We start from the raw sequence: 20,059 nt of genomic DNA, 5'->3' as shown, positions 1-20,059 counted from the left end.
GGTTATTAATGATTATTTCAACTTCCTTAGTAGATATAGGCCTATTCAGATTGTTTCAGAGTGATTTTTTCTTGTGTGACCTTTGGCAGATTGTGTCTTTCAAGGAATTGGTCTGTTTCATCTAGGTTATCAAATTTATAGGCATAGAGTTGTTCATAATATATTTTTAATATCCTGTTAACCATAAGACCTATAGTTAATTTCCCTTCTTTCATTTCTGATATTAATAATTTGTCTCTTCTCTCTTTTTTTTTTTCTTAAACAACTTGGCTAGAAGCTTATGTATGTTATTGATCTTTTCAAAGAACTGACTTCTGGTTTTATTTGTCTTCTCTATAGATTTTCTGTTTTCAATTTCATAGATTTCTACTCTATTATTTCTTTTCTCTTGCTTACTTTGGAATTAATTTGCTGTTCTTTTTCTAGTTTCCTAAAATGGAAGCTTAATTTTAGATCTTTCTTCTCTTCAAATATATGGATTCAGTGGTATAAATTTCCCTGTAAGCACTGCTTTCAGTGCATCTCACAAATTTTGAAAAGTTGCATTTCTATTCTCATTTAGTTTAAAATATTTTTAAAATTCACTTGGGATTTCTTCTTTGACCCATGTTTTACTTGGTACTGTGTTATTTAATCTGCAAGTATTTGGAGATTTTTTTCCCAGCTATCTTTTCTATTACTGATTTCTAGTTCAATTGATTTTTAATTTAACTGTGGTCTTGAGAGCAAACATTGTATATCTATTCTTTTAAATTCGTGAAGGTTTTTTCTGTGACCCTGAATGTGATCTGTCTTGGTGAATGTTCCATGTAAGTTTGAAAATATGTAATCTGCTATTGTTGGATAAAGTAGTCTATAGACATCGATTATGTCCCATTTATTGATAGTGCTATTGAGTTCAACTATGTCCTTACTTTTTTGCCTGCTAGATTTGTCCATTTCTGATAGAGGGGTGTTAAAATCTCCAGCTGTATTAGTTTTGCAGTTCTCAGTTTTTACTCTCAGTTTTTATCCCATGTATTTTAATACTCTCTTCTTAGGTGCAAAAACGTTAAGGTTGTTGTGTCTTTTTGGAATATTGACCTATATGGCATTTTCCTTCTCTCTAAAGAACTTCTTTTAACATTTCTTGCAAGATAGATCCACTGCCAATAAATTTTCTCAATTTTTGTTTATTTGAAACAGTCCCTATTTCTCCTTCATTTGGAAGGATAACTCCACAAGGTAACAGAATACCAAGTTGATGATTTTTTTTCCCACTCAAGACCTTAAATAACACTCCACTCTTCTTGCTTGCATCGTTTCTGAAGAGAATCATATGTAATTCTTATCTTTTCTCCTTTATAAGTAAGGTGTTTCCCTTCTGCCCCAGATTCTTTTAGGATTCATTCATTCATTCATTCATTCATTTTTATTTTCTGTACTTTGAAAATGATATGCCTAGGTATAGGGGTTTTTTGGCATTTATCCTGCTTGGTGTTCTCTGACCTTCCAGAGGTGTGGTTCAGTGTCTCAACATTAATTTGAGAAAATTCTTAGTCATTATTGCTTCAATAATGTCTCTGGTCCTTTCTTTTTTATTCTTTTGGTATTCCCATTATGTATCTGTTACACCTTGTCTAGTTGTCCACAGTTCTTGGATATTCTGCTTTGGTTTTTTCAGTCTTTTTTGTCTTTGCTTTTAGTTTTGGAAGTTTCTGTTGTCATATTATGTCATATCAGCTCAGAGATTGTTTCCTTAGCTGTGTCCAGTCTACCGATGAGCCCACCAAAGGCATTCTTCATTTCTATTACAGTGTTTTGATTTCTAGCATTTCTTTTTGATTCCTTGTATTTCCATGTTTCTTATGTTATCCATGTGGGTTCTTGCATGTGTCTACTTTTTCCATTAAAGCTGTTAGTGTACTAATCAAAATGTTTTTAAGTTCTTGGTCTGGGGATGCCTGGGTGGCTCAGTCGGTTAAGCATCTGCCTCTGGCTCAGGTCATGATCCCAGGGTCCTGGGATCGAGTCCCGCATCGGGCTCCTTGCTCAACAGGGAGCCTACTTCTCCCTCTGCCTCTCTCCCCTGCTTGTGCTCTCTCTCTCTCTCTCACAAATAAATTTAAAAAATCTTTAAAAAGAAAAGTTCTTGGTCTGATTATTCCAATATTTCTGTCATATCTGAATCAAGTTCTGATGCTTTTTCAGTTTCTTTAAACTGTGTTTTTTGCCTCTTAGTGTGCCTTGTGATTTATTTCTTGATAGTCAGACCTGAGGTACCAGGTAAAAAGAACTGTGGTGAACCAGTCTTTAGTCATGTGGTGATTAGGTGTGGGGGAGTGGAGGTGTTCTATAGTCCTAGGATTACGTCTTAAGTTTTTTGGTGAGCTTGTGCCCTGAGTTTCACCAGTGCATCTCAGTTTGTTTTTTTGCTGGTTTGTTTTGATTTATTCATTTGTGGGGGACAGGATGGCTGGAGATGTGTATTTCCCTTCCTTCAGTTCTGTTAATTAGGCTCTGGTGAAACCCCCATAGTTTAGGCTCTAGTAAAATAGTTCTCTTATGGACAAACCTTGGTCAGAATAGAACTCTGGTGTACTTCAAATGATTCCTTTTCCCCTTCCACTGCTAGAGGGTCAAGGGAATTTTTCTCCAGTATTCACTGTGAGGACCTGATAGAGCTTCGGGAGGTAAAACACAAAAGTATGGGGGGCTGTCCTTGGGGATTGTGACTCTCAAGAGTCGTCCACACTGAGCGTCCAGCAACTTGTCGGTTACAGCCCGGTTTTTCCTCCTCTGGTACTTGTTCCTTAGAAGTTTTGTTCATGGGTTTCTGTTCCAGTAAGTTGTGAATCTCTGTATTTGCCTGTCTCTCTGATTTTGGGGGCAGCAGTTTGCCCTGTGACCTCGTATCTCTGATAGATCTGGGGAAAATTGTTCATTTTTCAGTTTATTTGGCTTTTTACTCTTGTCGGGTTAGAATGGTGACTTCTTAGTTTCTTATGGACCAGAAACTGGAAGTCTTCACTAAATTTTTACAAGGCACTAATGGCTTATGACCCCCAGTTTGAGAAACAGTCTTAAATTATATGGAACTACTTTCAGCTAAGTGAAAAAAAACTCAAACACAAAACACTATGTAGTATATGATTTCATTTATATGACATTCTAGAAAAAACTAAGGTTGCCTGGGGCCAGTGACCCAGGGCAGGGTCTGACTGCAAAGGGGAACAAGGGAATGAACATTTTGGATGATGGAAATGATGGTGGTGGTGGTGGTGTTTCTATGGTGTTTCTATGACTGTATTCAGTTGCAATTGAACACACTTCCCCACGCTTAAAATGGATAAATTTTATTATATTTTATTATATTAAATTATACCTTAATAAAGTTGGAAAAGATGTAGCTTTAGTTGCTAAACAATCTTCCAAAGGATCACCAGCTAAAGGACTTTTAAAGGAAACCTGCAAAGCCCACAGTCAGGAGGAAAAAATGTTATTATATTTATTCTACTGGGCTAGAGGGAGGTGGGATGTCACAGTGTGAGGTTCCAGGGATCTTGGTGCCCCAAAGCCGTAACACATGGTCCAGCCGTGTTCTCGTTGCTGCAACGGTTGAGACTACTCACAACTTGGGCTTACCCTTTGCTGAAAACCCCAAACATACTTTTCTGTTGCTAGATTTCATGTGGCTCCCTATTTTTTAGTAACAGTCATTTGCTGCTGCAAAATGTGAGCTATTTTCTTCACGAAATGCAAAATGTTTACCATTGAATGAAGGCAGCATTAAAAGTTGATGTGATTTGTTTCTCTCTCTGGTTTCGGGAGACAAACCATATGAGACTGTTAACTATAGGAAACTGAGGGTTGCTGGAGAGGAGGTAGGTGTGGGATGGGGTAACTGGGGGATGGGCATTAAGGAGGGCACGTGATGGAATGGAGCACTAGGTGTTATATACCACTGATGAATCACTGAACTTGACCTCTGAAACTACTACTACGCTGTATGTTAATTAATTGAATTTAAATAAAATAAAGTTTAAAAAAATATATTAAGAAGTTGATGTGATACATCATAGAAGATTTTGATTTCTACTGATCATATGCTATTGAAATGTGACTGTTGTATTTTATCTTTTAGGAACCGTGGAGTTTATTATGGACTCAAAGCACAATTTCTACTTCATGGAAATGAATACAAGGCTGCAAGTGGAACATCCTGTTACTGAGATGATCACAGGAACTGACTTGGTGGAGTGGCAGCTTAGGGTGGGAGTATTTTTTCTGTTAAAGATCAGTCTTGACAATAGGTTACCTGCTAGCCTCCTAAAAGAAGGTGTCACTTTGGACAAGGGTTCAATTCTTGGTGGTTGTCATGAGGACAGGAAAATGGGCAGTTAAAGATGATATTTCATTTGTTGCTGTGACATTATTGTCACTTTATGGACTCAGATTTCTAACCTGTCACTTACCATCATTTCTCTTCAGCATGGGGTAGCCTAAGGCAAGGGGCAAGTGAGATGCTGCCACTGAGGCTTTCTTGTGACCACATTATCTCAACACCAAAGCCTCATGCTCTACCTGAGGCCACATTATTCTGGGCTGGGCCATCATTTGATTTTAGAGTCAGGACAGATGCTAGCCCCAGTGAAATGAGCTAAGGAAGAGCTGGGAATGAAGAGCCAAGGTAATGGTCTAGACCAATAGAGTGAGCCACATGCAAGTGCTGACTTGCACACTGTTGTTGCCTGTGGTAAGATAAGTATAGCCCATTCAGAATAAGTGTTTAGAAATTTTTATAGCATTTTTGACATTGCTATGATACGTCTACTATATGTTACAAAAGTGTAAGTCTGTAATTGTTCCTTTTTTATAAATAGTTTGAGAAACGCTGGCCTGTGGAACTAGAGTTCCACAAAGCATATTCCTTCAAATAAGAATAATACCTTAGTCTGTTTTACTCTCGTTATTGAAAACAGTTGATTTTATAGCCTTTTTTAATATGAAAAAAATGTTTTAAGTACTATAAATACTTTTGATCTCTGTAGGATTCTTGGTTCTTTATATATTCTGAATCTAAATTTTTTGTGTGTGTGTTGTGATGCTAAAGTCTTAATTATTTTGCTAATTTTGTCTTTTCAGAATGTCAATGGACAGTAATATCATGTTCCTTTTGCTGGTTCCTTGGGGATGATTGGTGGTTTTAGTTGAGCCATAAGATTCTTTGGGGCCTCTATAGTCTTGGGAGCTAATGAAAGCCAGGCACATCAGGCTAGTAAGTGTTAGTAAGTGATGGGAAAATTGTAGCGGATTTAGAAAGTTCTAGAAAGAGTGCTTCTGTTTCCAGAATTAAAGGAAAGGGGGATATTTTTTTTTCCTGAAGCAGTAATTGAGAGAGTCCAGAATTTTTTTTTTTAGATTTATTTATTTATTTTAAAGGTGGTGGGGGGGCAGAGGGAGAAGGAGAAAAAGTCAGATTCCGCACTGAGTGCAGAGCCTGACGTGGGGCTCAATCTCATGACCTGGAGATTTCAACTTGAGCCAAAACCAGAGTCAGACGTTTAACTGACTATGCCACCCCAGCGCCCCAGGAGTCCAGAATTTTGAAATCATGATGGATAAAAGGTTTCTAGGGAAGGGACAAGAAAGCTTTTGGGCATAAAGGGAACCAGTAGACTTTTATTTCTGCATCTTAAGAAATTGCAAGAGCTTTGAAGGCCCTTTAAAAAGAGAAGTAGGCTTTTCTTATCTCGGGGTTGGGGCTGGAATTCTTGAACTGATGGATACCATTGGACCTCATTTACAATGTTCAAGGCACTTTGGAGTCTTGCTTCCAGACAGCGGTAAAACAAGGGGCCTCACCATTTGGTGAGTTCAAGCTCCAGGATCAGCCTCTGGAGTCAAAGGCTCCCTAGAATGAGGCTGCAATGTTGTCAGCATCTAGGCTGCAGACTCAGGTGGGTAGCCATGTCCAGGGGAAGCTGGGGAGAAGATCCAAGGTCCAGGAGTTCCAAAGAGTCAATGTCTAAGCCTGAGAGAACTCACATGGCACAGATTTCCAAGGCTCCAGAGGCACGGGGCCTGTCCCTTCTGAGCCCAGATAGAAGCCAACCCGAGAGGAAAATAGGCAAAGATAAGCCAGGTTGAAATGGGGCTATATAGTCAGAAATAAGATCACATCATGAAATATGGACACATGGTCATTCTTGTTTATATCAAGACAAATAGGATTCTTTATTAAAACATTAAAAAGTACTTCATTATAAAGGGTAAGAATGAAATGACAATAGCTAACACTTGTGTAGTGCTTACTATATGCACTTTTCTCTGTAGCATCAAGAGGTTAAGAAACATGCCCAGAACAGAGGAAGTATAGAGACAGGATTTGAACCCAGGCAATAGGGCTGCAGTCTGTGGTTCAAAACACCATGTCATAAAGGCATTCAGTGTAGTTCATTTTCCGTTCATTCTTAACTGCTTGGTTCCTGATTTTTCTTATCTACAGATTTAGAGAGATGAAACCTTTGCCTCTGTTTCATGCTTACCTCCTTAGTTGCAAGTAGTGCTAAATTACTTAGTTTCTTCCCCTGTATCTTTTGCTTTCTCAGTTCTTTTCTCATCTTGGAGGACAATTTAAGGAGAGAGAAGAGAGAGAGAGAGAGAGTGACAGCATGTCCTCCAATAGCCTTTTCCAAATTATACTAGTTGAAGAGAGAGAGTTGTTGTATTGGTACATAACAGTCAGTGTGATTGTAGTAGTGATAGACAATGATGGTCATCCTGCTTATAATCTGGTATCATGCAATATGGGTTAACACAACAAAATTGAAAAATCAGCATGTTCCCCTTTCTGTTTTGCTTTATCACTCACTTGGTGATGAAGATGACAAAAATGGGGGCACCTGGCTGGCTCAGTGGGTAAAGTGTATGACTCTTGATCTCAGGGTGGTGAGTTTGAGCCCCACATTGGGTGTAGAGATTACTTAAATAAATAAACTTAAAAAAAAAAAAAAGGTTAACAAAGATGACAAATGCCACCCTTTAGCCATAGCTGTGAGTGTAGTCCTAAACACCAACTAATAATTAGCTATAAAAAGAAGATTGGTTTGGTAACCGAGCACTGATGTTTTAAATGAAAATGGATTATCTTGCCAGTAAGAACTTTTAATTGTATTACATTGAAAAAACAGTGATTTTTATATTTATAATTTAGTCATCAGTTCACCTGCTTTTTCTACTTTAAAGACTCTAGAAATCCATTGTACTTAATACATTATTTCCAAGCTGCATCTGTTTTTTAACCTATTTTTGTTTTTGCCTCAAACTCGGGGAGGTGAGGAAAATAATAGTTTTTATTTGGCTTCGTTATAAAGCCCGAATGCACATTTTCCATGGAAAAAGGCAAGACCATCAACTTCCCAAGTCTCATAGGTGCTATAAGGGGGATTTTCACAGAAGCACATCTTTCACCAGATTGCAGCAGGAGAGAAGATTCCTTTGAGCCAGGAAGAAATAACTCTGCAGGGCCATTCCTTTGAAGCTAGAATATATGCAGAAGATCCTGACAATAACTTCATGCCCGGGGCTGGGCCATTAGTGCATCTCTCCACCCCTCAGGCAGACCTTTGCACTAGGATCGAAACTGGAGTGAGACAAGGTAAAGTGAACTCAATGAAAAGTCTCGGTCTTGTGGAATTTTTGGTGCCTTACTATTTCTGGACAGCATCTTTTCCCTGTGTCTTATGGAAATGTTTAGTATGTTTTAGAATAAAGGATTTAATTGGTTTCTCATTAATCTTTATTTTTCTTTCTGGAATAGTTATTTAAAAAAAATAGCTAGTATTTTTACACAGTATGCCCTTTGTTGAAATGTAGCAGTAGGGCACCTGGGTGGCTCAGTCGTTAAGCGTCTGCCTTCGGCTCAGGTCATGATCCCAGGGTCCTGGGATCGAGTCCCACATCGGGCTCCCTGCTCGGCGGGAAGCCTGCTTCTCCCTCTCCCACTCCCCCTGCTTGTGTTCCTGCTCTCGCTATCTCTCTCTCTGTCAAATAAAAAATGAAATCTTTAAAAAAAAAAAAAAAAGAAATGTAGCAGTACTTGTTCAAACCTAAATAACAAACATTTTGCGTATACTGTTTCATATTTCTACTCCTAGTTCTAAAAGTGATTTAAGGCACTGATCCCCGCTATGCCCAATGCCCTCTGCCTTCAAGGGACTTGAAGTCTAGCTGGAGAATTAATACATAAACTCAGTGCAAGCGACACAACAATAAAAGAAAGAGAAAACAATAACAGCACAAGAGCTGTCATGGCGTGTGATTACCAGCAATGGTCATAACAGTTATTTAGCACATACTGTGTACTACATACACTGTTCCAGGTGACTTTTTTTATATGGGCTGAACTACCCTGTGAGTAGGTGTTGTTATCAATCCCATTTTCCAGATGAGGACACCAGGGCACAGCGAAGTTAGGTGACTTGCCCAAGGTCACCCTTGGAGCCAAGATTCAGACCCAGTCTCTCTGGCTCCAGAGTCCATGCTCTGAGCTCCTGCCACCTTGACTTTAGCTGCCAGAGAAGTTATCCGGGTGGTGAATGTTGAAAAGCAGTTCTCAGCATTAGAGGTTATGTTAGGCCAATACAGCCCGGACACATTTCGAAGAGGAAGTGTGGAGTGGATTTGAGTAGCAGATTGAACAGCACACAGAACAGTGAAGAAAGGAGAGCTTAACTCCAGGTGTGGTGGAGGAACTGTAAGAAAACATGTGGCCGGAGAAAAGGGGTCAGGATGGTGAATAGTTGGAGGTGTAGCTAGAGGTCCAGGTTGAAAGCAGATCACATAGTGTCTTGAAAGCCAAAATGAGGAGTCAGGACCTCTTGAGGGCAAAGTGGAAGAATTTTGAGAACTCTGGCTAAACCACAGCAAGATTTAGTAGTCCGTGCCTTTTTTTTAACTTAATAGCAGAACACTTTAGAGAGAAAAGAGAATACTCGCAATGGAAAAGAAAGAATCTGCAGGGCAAACAAAACTTGCAGTGTAATTTAATAAAGGTGCTTGAGGGATAACAGAGGTGTAATTCTGCGAAGGACTCCCAGATTCACATCTCGGCACTGGGAGCATCATCTACTCCAAGAAGCTTCCCCAGCTCTCCTCTTCTGCGTTCCCCAAGCCCCTTGTGTATTCCTCAAGCACTTTCCTTATTATACTGTTTTACAGTAACCTTTTACTCCTTGTCTAGTTTTCCCACTATATTGTAAGTTTCTTCCATGTTATATTTGCAGCACCTTGCTCAGGCCTGGGCCTAGAAGTGTTCAGTATGTGTTGGTGAGTGATCGGGTGGATAGGTGGGTGGATGATGGATAAGGGAGTGTAATCTAACCCCTTGATTTTATAGATGAAGACCCTGGGTCTTAAACCCCTGCAAGCCTCAGTTCCTCATGAATAACACAGTGGTAACGATATCTGTCATGCAAGAGCTCCTGAAGATTAAGTGTGAAATGAGCATAAAGCCCCAGCAGAATGTCTTGCATGTCATACTTTATCACTTTGAGTTTTGACTGTGGTTACTGGTTTTTCAATTTCAGGAGATGAGGTTTCAGTGCATTATGACCCCATGATTGCAAAGCTGGTTGTATGGGCTGCAGATCGCCAGGCGGCCTTGACGAAACTGAGGTACAGCCTTCGTCAGTACAATGTGAGTGCCCTGGGGCAATGTTGGGGACCCTGATGATCTGTGTATCTCCACAGCCAAGTATGTCCGTCATGATTGGTCAGCCTTTGTCCTTGTCGGCTTATTTCCACCAGTTACCCACATGTCAGGAACAAACTGATTTCACATTCCCATGGGTCAGAATAGAGTTTAATGACTTCTTGATTCAGCTAGAAAAGAAAAATTGCAGGGCTAAAACTGTTAATGTCAGTGTTATACTTCAGTGAAATCTGATATTAAATTCATATTCATCCTGTTAGATAAGGCCAACTACACAAGTGTGGCCTACAGTCTGGTTTTATTTTCCCCTAAGGAAAATAATTATGTTCAGTTTTACCCATTTGACAGAGTTTGTTGCTTTTTTGTAGCACATTGATTTCCTTGGTGCAGTAAGCCCCAAACCATACTGATGTAGCGTCATAGAAGGATTTATTTATTTATTTTTTTTTTTTTTAAAAGATTTTATTTATTTATTCATGAGAGAGAGAGAGAGAGAGGCAGAGGGAGAAGCAGACTTCCCGCAGAGCGGGGAGCCTGATGTGGGACTCGATCCCAGGACTCCAGGACCATGACCTGAGCCGAAGGCAGACGCCCAACCATCTGAGCCACCCAGGCGCCCCATAGAAGGATTTATTAACCCGTGACATCCAAAGTGTTATATGTCATTAATTTGACCAAACTTCTCATCTCTGTGGCTCCAACCACACAGGGCTCCTTGCCATTCCTTAGACACACCCAGCATGGACCCATGTGTTCCTATTCTCTCTTCCAGAGTGTTTTTCCCCACATGATCGTAAGACTCCCTCCTCACCATCCTCAGCTCCTGCTCATTCAGAATCCTTCCCAGGCCTTCTCCATTTTTTTTTAAAAGATTTTATTTAATTATTGAGAGAGAGAGAAGGCACACGCATGCACACATAAGTGGGGGGGGGAAGAGCAGAGGGAGAGAAAGAATCCCCAGCAGACTCGCGTTGAGCACAGCGCCCCAACACAGGGCTCAATCCTACAACCCTGAGATCATGACCTGAGCTGAAACCAAGAATCAGACATTTAACCGACTGAGCCACCTAGGCGCCCATCCATTGTTTTTAAAGTGAAATATAGTTGATATATAATGTTATATTAGTTTTAGGTGTACAACAGAGTGAGTCAGTTCTGTACCTTACACAGGACTCACCACAATAAGTGTAGCTACCATCTGTTACCAAAGTTATTACAGTATTATTGACTATATTCCATATGCTGTAGTTTTCATCCCTGTGACTTACTTACAACTGGAAATGTGTACCTCTTGATCCCATTCATCTATTTAACTTATCCCCTCATCGCCTTCCCTGCTGGCAATCATCAGTTCTCTATTTATGAGTCTGTTTCTGTTGTGTGTTTGCTTTGTGTTTTAGATTGCACATGTAAGTGAAATCATGTGATATTTGTCTTTGTCTGACTTATTTCACTTAGTATAATAACCCTCTAGGTCCAGCCATGTTGTTACAAATGGCAAGATTTCATTCTTTATTATGGCTGAGTAGTATTCTGTTATGTGTATACACCACATCTTCTTTATCCTTCATCTATAGATGGACTGAGGTTGCTTCCATATCTTGACTATTGTAAATCATGTTGCAATAAACATAGGGGTGCATGTATCTTTTCTAATTCGTGTTTGCGTTTCATTTGGGCAAATAGCCAGCAATTGGAATTAGTGGATCATATGATATTTCTGTTTTTAATTTTGGGGGAACTTGCATACTATTTTCCACAGTGGCTGCACCCATTTACCTTCCTACCAATAGGGCACAAGGGTTCCCTTTTTTCCATGTCCTTACCAACAGTTGTTATTTGTGTCTTTTTGATACTAGCCATTCTGACCAGTATGAGGTGCTATCTCATTGTGGTTTTGATTTGCATTTCCCTGATGATGAGTGATCGTGAGCATCTTTTCATATGTCTGTTAGCCATTTGTATGTCTTTTTTGGAGGAAAAAAAATGTTCAGGTTTTCTGCCCACTTTTTAATTGGATTATTAGGTTTTTTGGTGTTGAGTTGTAGGAATTCTTTATATATTTTGGATATTAGCCCCTTATCAGGACATATAATTTGCAACTATCTTCTCCCATTCTTCTTCCATTACCTTTTCATTTTGTTGATGTGCAAAAACTGTGCAAAAGCTTTTTAGTTTGGTGTAGTCCCAGTAGTTTAATTTTACTTTTGTTTCCCTTGCCTGAGGAGACATATCCATAAATATGTTGCTAAAGCTGATATCCCAAGAGATTACTGCCTATGTTTTATTTTAGGAGTTTTATTGTTTTAGGTCTCACATTTAGGTCTGTAATCCATTTTGAGTTTATTTTTTGTGTATGGTGTGAGAAAGTGGTCCAGTTTCATTCTTTTGCATGTAGCTGTCCTGTTTTCCCAACACCAGTTATTGAAAAGATGGTCCTTTCCCACTGTATATTCTCGCCTCCTTTGTCATAGATTAATTGACCATGTAAGCATGGGTTTATTTCTGGGTTGTCATTTCTGTTCCATTGATCTTTGTGTCTATTTTTGTGCCAGTACCATAATGTTTTTATTACTACAGGTTTGTAGTGTAGCTTGAAACCAGGTCACCCCATTTAAAATAGGGCCCTTTGCTCTTCTCTATCCCCTTAACCAGCCTTATTTTTCTTCATATAGCCTGACATCATATTAGATATTTGTTTATATTGTCTGTTATCTGTCCCTAGAATGCAAGCTCTGTAAGGTTTCATTCCTCATTGTGTCCCCAGTACCTGGATCAGGACCTGGCACCTAACGGTGCTCAGTAAATGTCTATTAAATGAATGATTGGATGAATGACTGAATGAACCCAAGGCTCAGATAGCTGGTTTTACCCTTGATCCCATTTATTGGGTGTATGTGGGTTCATTTTATACCTTTTCATTTTTATATCGGTGTGTAAAGTTTGGATTTTAATGTCGGAAGGAAGTTCCTTTGAGGTTACATTTAATCCTATCTCCTCCTCAGTATAGCAATCCTAACCTCAGTTTGCAGTCTTCCTATTTTGTAGGAGTATTCTGAGTAGCAAGTCTTCAATATCTTGCAAATAAATCTCATTTTAAGTTTCTTAACATTTATCACTTTCCTAGCCTGAGTCAATTAAATGTATCCATGTGACCTACCCTAACATCATTTCCTATTTCCTCTTTATCATAAAGAGTAAAATGTAGTTTGCTACATTTTAAAAAATTTATCATAAAATACAGTTTTAAATGTTAAGTCCAGATAGATAGTGATGGTGAAGTGGGTTGTTTTGTTTTGTTTTTCCTATAAGTTGTCCTAATGCTGCCATGTGGTACCTTAATAGGTTTTTTATTTTCCTTGAGAGTTGTCCATTGTGGAAAATACTTCGTACAAAGAGCAGATGCAGATGCCATAGAAATGATTTTCTCTTTTTTTTTTTTAAATTTTTTTTTAACATATAATGTATTATTTGTTTCAGGGGTAGAGATCTGTGATTCATCAGTCTTACACAATTCACAGCGCTCACCATAGCACATACCCTCCATCACCCAGCCACCCCATCCTTCCCACCCCCCTCCACTCCAGCAACCCTCAGTGTGTTTCCTGAAATTAAGTCTCTTATGGTTTGTCTCCCTCTCTGGTTTCATCTTGTTTCATTTTTCCCTCCCTTCCCCTATGATCCTCTGTCTTGTTTCTCAAATTCCTTATATCAGTGAGATCATATGATGCTTGTCTTTCTCTGATTGACTTATTTCGCTTAGCGTAATACCCTCTAGTTCCATCCATGTCTTTGCAAATGGCAAGATTTCAATTTTTTGATGGCTGCATAATATATATATATACACGCACACAATGGAATATATATAATATATATTAATATATATATAATAAATTATATATATATATATATACACACACCACATCTTTATCCATTCATCTGTTGATGGACATCTAAGCTCTTTCAATAGTTTGGCTATTGTGGACATTGCTGCTATAAACATCAGGGTGCACCTACCCCTTCGGATCACTACATTTGTATCTTTGGGGTAAATGCCCAGTAGTGCAATTGCTGGGTCGTAGGATAGCTCTACTTTCAACTTTTTGAGGAACCTCCATACTGTTTTCCAGAGTGGCTGCACCAGCTTGCATTCCCACCAACAGTGTAGGAGGGTTCCCCTTTCTCCACGTCCTCGCCAACATCTGTCGAGAAATGATTTTCTGAATATGTTGATTTCCCCACTCACTGGGGACGTGGGCTTTATTCTCTTCCCAGATTGTCGGACTGCATACCAACATTGACTTCCTCCTCAGCCTGTCCGGCCATCCAGAGTTTGAGGCTGGGAACGTGCACACGGATTTCATCGCTCAACACCACAAGGAACTGTTTCCCAGTAGGAAGGCCACAGCCAAGGAGTTTTTATGCCAGGCAGCTCTGGGTCTCATCCTCAAGGAGAAAGCCATGTCTGATGTTTTCAACATTCAGTCCCAAGGTATGGAAAGCTTTTCTCTTTGCTCTGCTTGTTAAGAGTCTATGAATAAGCATTGGAGGTGCTTTTCTTTCTTTATGCCACTCTTGTGTCCCTTTTCTTCTCTTGGTGATTGACACCGTCCTCTGCTAATGTGGTTTTTAGTGTGAAGTAGAGTAGATTCACATATATGGATGTGCCCATAAACACTTTTTAACCCATTAAATAAAACTTAACTAATTGCCTAACAGTGTTGAGATGGGTCTTTTTTCAACCAAATGCTAGTTCTTCCTACACCCTGTGCTGACTCCTTCCAAAGCTTTTTTATTCGCCGCTCCTCAAGGGCCTACGTTGTTGTATTTTCTGTACCTGTGGCAACTTCCTTGGTCCTAGGGACTAAAGACAGAGCACTGGAGACTCTCAGATTCTCTTGGGTACCTGAGATTTATCGTTGCATTATTTCCTCCTTTCTTTTCCATTCTGTGATCAAATTTCTGATGAACTAGAGACCTAGGTACTTCCTCGAATCAGAGAATCTGAGCACAGGAAGGACCAAGGCAGAGATTCATCCCGGTTGCCACACGCACACATCTCTGCTTCAGCACCCCCTCTAAGCTGTTGCTCAACCTCTTCTTAACACCTCAGGAAATTCGTAACGAGAACTCATTAGCCTGTTATGGTTTTAGTCAGTTCTTCCTTTAAAAGTTCTTCCCTCTAAATTGAGCAAAATCTGAGTTCTCCCAAACTTGCTCCAGAATATTTACTGCAGGCTAACTCTGACCTTTGGAGCAAACAGGGAAAAAAAAAAATTAATCCATTTATCTCTTCATTATTTTTAGGATTATTATAGTATAGGGTTTTATTATTAGGATCTTTAATTTCTAGATTCATTCAAGAAAGTTATATTGAAAGCTTAAAATATATAACTACAGCTTTAGGAGATGTGTGCTCTATTCTCATTTTGTCCTTTTACACTAAATGAAATGCATCTAAATATGCCTGCACGGTGTTCCAAAGTCTGAACGTACCATTGTTAGAATCGAGTATCCTCTTTTTTTAAAGATTTTGTTTATTTATTTGAAAGAGAGTGAGAGAGAGAGAGAGCACGGGGCCGGGGGGAGGGGCAGAGGGAGAGGGAGAAGCAGACTCCCCGCTGAGCAGGGAGCCTGACCCGGAGCTCCATCCCGGGTCTTTAGGATCATGACCTGAGCCAAAGGCAGACTCTCAATGGACTGAGCCACCCAGGCGCCCCAGAATCAAGTGTCCTCTTACTCCCTCCTTTTTACAATTTATAACGGGCGCACATAGGAGCTTCAGAAGAAATTGCTTCAGTTCAGCTATGCTGTAACTCCTGGATATCGTCCAACAGAGGATGAGCACACAAGCCTGTGGGCGGGACGAGTGACGCAGAAAGAGGCGAGGCGAGAGAAGAGTAGTGAGTGGTGGAGATTTTGGTGATCTGGAATGCATTTGCCCAAGAAGGGGAAGACCACTGTGCCGCTCATACCCCCGGAGGAAGAGTGTTGAGGCTGCAAACACTCTGATTTTTCAGAGAAGCTGGAATTTTTCACATGCCATTTCCTGAGATATAAATGAAAGTATTAATTTAAATTTAAAGCAATAGGGACAAAGAAGGCCCATTTGAGCTGCCGGCGTAGGGCGGGTGTTTTACGTTTTCTTTTGTAAGGTATGAAGTCAGGCCTGATGTTTGTAAATTTGTTGCTGAATTTTAATTTTTTAATTAAATTAAATTTTAACCTTTTTCTAGATCAGTACTCACCTTTTGCATTCAGCAGTGGAAGAAGACTGAATATCTCTTACACGAGAAACATAACTCTGAGGGATGGTAAAAACAGTAAGTAATGTTTTATTAAAAAGAGGAGTGTGCTTCATGGAAATATATCACATTCACCTGGAATAAAAGGATCCACCCTAGTCACGGATCAGTCAATTACATTTTTTAAGCTCCCATGCTTGCTTCGGCAGCATATATACTAAAATTGGAACGATACATTTTTTAAGCTCCCTAGCCTAACCATTGGTAGGAATAGTAGTATTGATTGGCTCGGGTGGTACAATTAGTGGTATTTTTGTTCTTTTTCCTCTCCCTATATTTTGTAAATATTTGAAAAATATGTCATTAAATATACCTAGCAAAATGACTAAAATGAAATATGCCAAGATGTTAGGTGACCATTGGGTAGTGGGATATGAGGTGATTTGTACCCCCCGACTCACACACACACACCCACTTCTTTGTACTTTCTTTCCCTTGCAGCTTATCTTCAGCAAGAATGTACTACTTTTAAATAAAAACAATATCTAAAACTATTCTGGGGAGGAGGATTACCCACCATTCAGGCAGTGTTTCAGGTCGAAGTGGGTTATTAAGGAGCCATGATTTATTAAGTGCCCAGTCACATGTAAATTTTTGTCTTCACCAAAATAGGGGCACCTGGGTGGCTCAGTCGGTTAAAGGTCTGCCTTCAGCTCAGGTCATGATTCATGACCTTGGGCTCAAGCCCGGTGCCCACTGGGCTCCCTGCTCAACAGGGAGTCTGCTTCTCCCTCTCCCTCTGCCCCTCCCCACCACTCGTGCTCTCTCTCTGTCTCTCCCTCAAACAAATAAAATCTTTAAAAAAATTTATCTTCACTGTAATTGAATGAGGGGGAGTCCCTGCCATACCCATGTACAGCCGATGAAACCGAGGCAGAGAAGGTGAAATAACTTACTGAAGATTAGTGACATTGACATCCAGCCTTTCTGACCTTGACTCCTGTGCCATTTTTACTTTTCCAGTGGAAAATGGATTTTTGGCTGCAAACTAATTTGGGTAGGTTGAGGGTGGGACTGATTTATTGTAACTGAAGCCAGGAGAGGCTGACATCAAAAATTTTAAATTTTTTATAAATTTGTGACTGGAACAATATACCAGAGGGATCAGAATCCCTTGATAGCAGTATCCCTTCTGCTGCAGGACACTTTGCATGGGAAACCAGATGGGTGCAGAGTCAGAGCTGGGGGTGCTGCATAATCTTGAACGTGAGGTGTCATTGAACTGTGGAAGTTCCATTATAAAAACGTGCCTACCAGGTAGAACAGAATCTTCCTGCTAGCTCATGGTAGTACCCTCCTCCCCAGACAGAGTAAGATCTTTATCTAAACTCTGTGTAGACATCTGTTCAGTTTTTAGCAAATTCCTTTTTCACAGAAGTTGATTGGGTTACAGCTCTTGAGATATTTTTCATTCTGAACCTGGATGGTCATTACCTTCAATGTATTGAGTACGTGGAAAAAAATGTTTGCAAACATCCCTTATAGAGTAGCATTCTGCAAATGGTTAACCTATCCATTTTATGCTAGTGTGGTTATTCATTTCATTCTTAAAAAACAGCCCCTCCAAAATCAGGGATTATCTTATTCTAGACCCCTATATACTGAATATAAGTCTCTGTAGGAGTAAAGTTTCAGTGGTCTCTTCAGCCTAAATTAAACAGAAAAATCACATGTGTGATTAAGAGTCAGATGAGCCAACTGTGTTATTTGGTATGGATCTTCACCAAGGCACTTAGCAGTATTTTGGACTATACTGCATTTCTTGGAAATTTTTAAAATTTTTAATTAAAAAATGAATACATTTTTGAAAACCAGCATGATTGCTGTTCACTACATTCTTTTGGTAGTCTTTTTCAACAATAACCCAGCTTTCAGAAATGTTCTGGTGGGTCTCTGATAAATGCTAATTAACAATAGCCATAATTGAATAAGTGAGTACACCAAACAGGAAGTCTTAAGGGCCCAGAAGCATTTGTGAATTTAAAGTAGAACCAACTCTTAATGAATGATCAAGTATTTTAAATATTTTTAAGGCTTGAAAAATTCCTACTTTGTTGCTAGTGGCCATGCTTCACAAAACCCTGCCCTACCCTCAATAATAAGAATAAGAATAATAGCTAAGATTTATTGAGTTGTTTTGTATATGTCAGATATTAAGTGCTTTCCATGATTATTTAATTACCGTTTTCAGAATAGGCCAATGAAATTGGTGTTATTATTAGTGTCAACTTCATAAATGGGGAACCAAAGCTTAGATTAATAATTTTCTTTTTTTTTTTTTTAAAGATTTTATTTATTTATTTGAGACAGAGAGAATGAGATACAGAGAGCATGAGAGGGAAGAGGGTCAGAGGGAGAAGCAGACTCCCTGCCGAGCAGGGAGCCCGATGTGGGACTCGATCCAGGGACTCCAGGATCATGACCTGAGCCGAAGGCAGTCGCTCAACCAACTGAGCCACCCAGGTGCCCAGATTAATAATTTTCTTAAAGTCATTCCAAAAGTAATTGGTGGAGCCAGAATTCGAACCCACACTCCAGGGTATATGCGCTTACCTAACACTGCACCATGCTACACTTACATACCTTATTAAATATATAAGAGGATGGGGTGCCTGGCTGGTTCAGTTGGTTGAGCATGCAACTTGATCTCGGGGTCATGAGTTCAAGCCCCACGTTGGGCATAGAGCTTACTTAAAATTAATTAATTTAAAAAATAGAGAAATAGGAGGATATTTAACATTCTCTTGTGGAGATCTAGAGATAACTAGGGGAGGGAGGAACAAGTTCAGTTACCCTGTAACATATGAAAGAATTTATTCCTTTAGTGCAATTGTAAATGGGATTGTTTTCTTTATTTCCCTTTCTGCTATTTCATTATTAGTGAATAGAAACACAACAGATTTTTGTGTATTGATTTTCATATCCTGCAACTTTGCTGAATTCATTTATTAGATCTAATAGTTTTTTTGTAGTCTTTAGGATTTTCTATGTATAGTATCATATTATCTCCAAATAATGGAAGTTTTACTTCTTTATCAATTGAATGTCTTTTATTTATTTGTTTTCTTGTCTGATTGCTCGGACTAGGACTTCCAGTACTATGTTGAATAAAAGTGGTGAGAGCGGCCATCCTTGTCTTGTTCCTGACCTTAGTGGGAAAGCTTTCAGCTTTTTATCATTGAGTATGATGTTAGCTGTGGGTTATCGATAGATGAATGGATAAAGAAGACGTGGCATATATACACAATGGAATATTACTCAGCCTTAGGAAAGAATGAAATCTTGCCATTTGTGACAACATAGATGGACCTAGACAATATTATGCTAAGTGAAATAAGCCAGAGAAAGAAAGACAAATATCATATGATTTCACTCATTGTGGAATCTAAAAAATGAAACAAGTGAATAAACAACAAAGAGAGAAACAGACTCATAGAAAACAACTAGTGGTTGCTGAAGGAGTTGGGGGCAGCAGATGAAATGGTGAAGGGGGTTAAGAGGTACAAACTTCCAGTTATAAAACAAGTCACATGAATGAAAAGTACAGCATAGGGAATATAGTCAATAATATAATACACTTATGGTAAGCATTTAAAAATGTATGTAATTGTTGAATTCACTGTGTTGTATACCTGAAACTAATTTAATATTATATGTCAACAATAATTCAAATTTTTAAGAAATTTTTTAAAAAAGAATTTATAGTTTTCCTGGAAATGTGTTTACTATGATTCTGTTGACTTTCATGTCAGCTGAATACTTCTCATATTTCATAAATCAAAAAAAAAACCCTAACTTGGTATAATTGGATGCATTTTCTCTTCAGAAGGGTTAAAAGATATTGGCAAGATATAGGTTAGAGAAGGTTCATTTACTAATATGTTCATTATAAAGTTTTCAAAAAAATAGATGTTCTGAGTAATGTGAAGAGGAAAAAAAGATGTCTTTGTCCCTACTTTCCTCTCTTAAGGAATTTACCATATAGCAAAGGAGAAGTGGGTATGTTGGGAAGATAGGTGATGTGGTGGTTAATAATGCAGACCCTGGGGGTACATGGGGG

General features: G+C 39.1%; 1 protein-coding gene across 3 annotated transcripts in view; it reads left to right on the top strand.

The window, feature by feature from the left end:
* MCCC1 (methylcrotonoyl-CoA carboxylase 1) overlaps nt 1-20,059 on the top strand; it is a 60,357-nt gene that overhangs the window by 30,288 nt on the left and 10,010 nt on the right. For all 3 annotated transcript variants that reach the window (XM_034999658.1, XM_034999661.1, XM_034999659.1), the window contains 5 exons: nt 4,124-4,251; nt 7,456-7,639; nt 9,570-9,679; nt 13,970-14,186; nt 15,931-16,017. In XM_034999658.1, the coding sequence (XP_034855549.1) occupies nt 4,124-4,251; nt 7,456-7,639; nt 9,570-9,679; nt 13,970-14,186; nt 15,931-16,017 (726 nt within the window). The remainder of the gene's footprint in view (nt 1-4,123; nt 4,252-7,455; nt 7,640-9,569; nt 9,680-13,969; nt 14,187-15,930; nt 16,018-20,059) is intronic.

Source organism: Mirounga leonina, unplaced genomic scaffold, assembly GCF_011800145.1.
Source record: "Mirounga leonina isolate KUSES-001 unplaced genomic scaffold, KU_Mleo_1.0 Mir_115, whole genome shotgun sequence".
Lineage (NCBI taxonomy): Eukaryota > Metazoa > Chordata > Mammalia > Carnivora > Phocidae > Mirounga > Mirounga leonina.
This window is presented reverse-complemented; position numbering and strand designations above follow the sequence as displayed.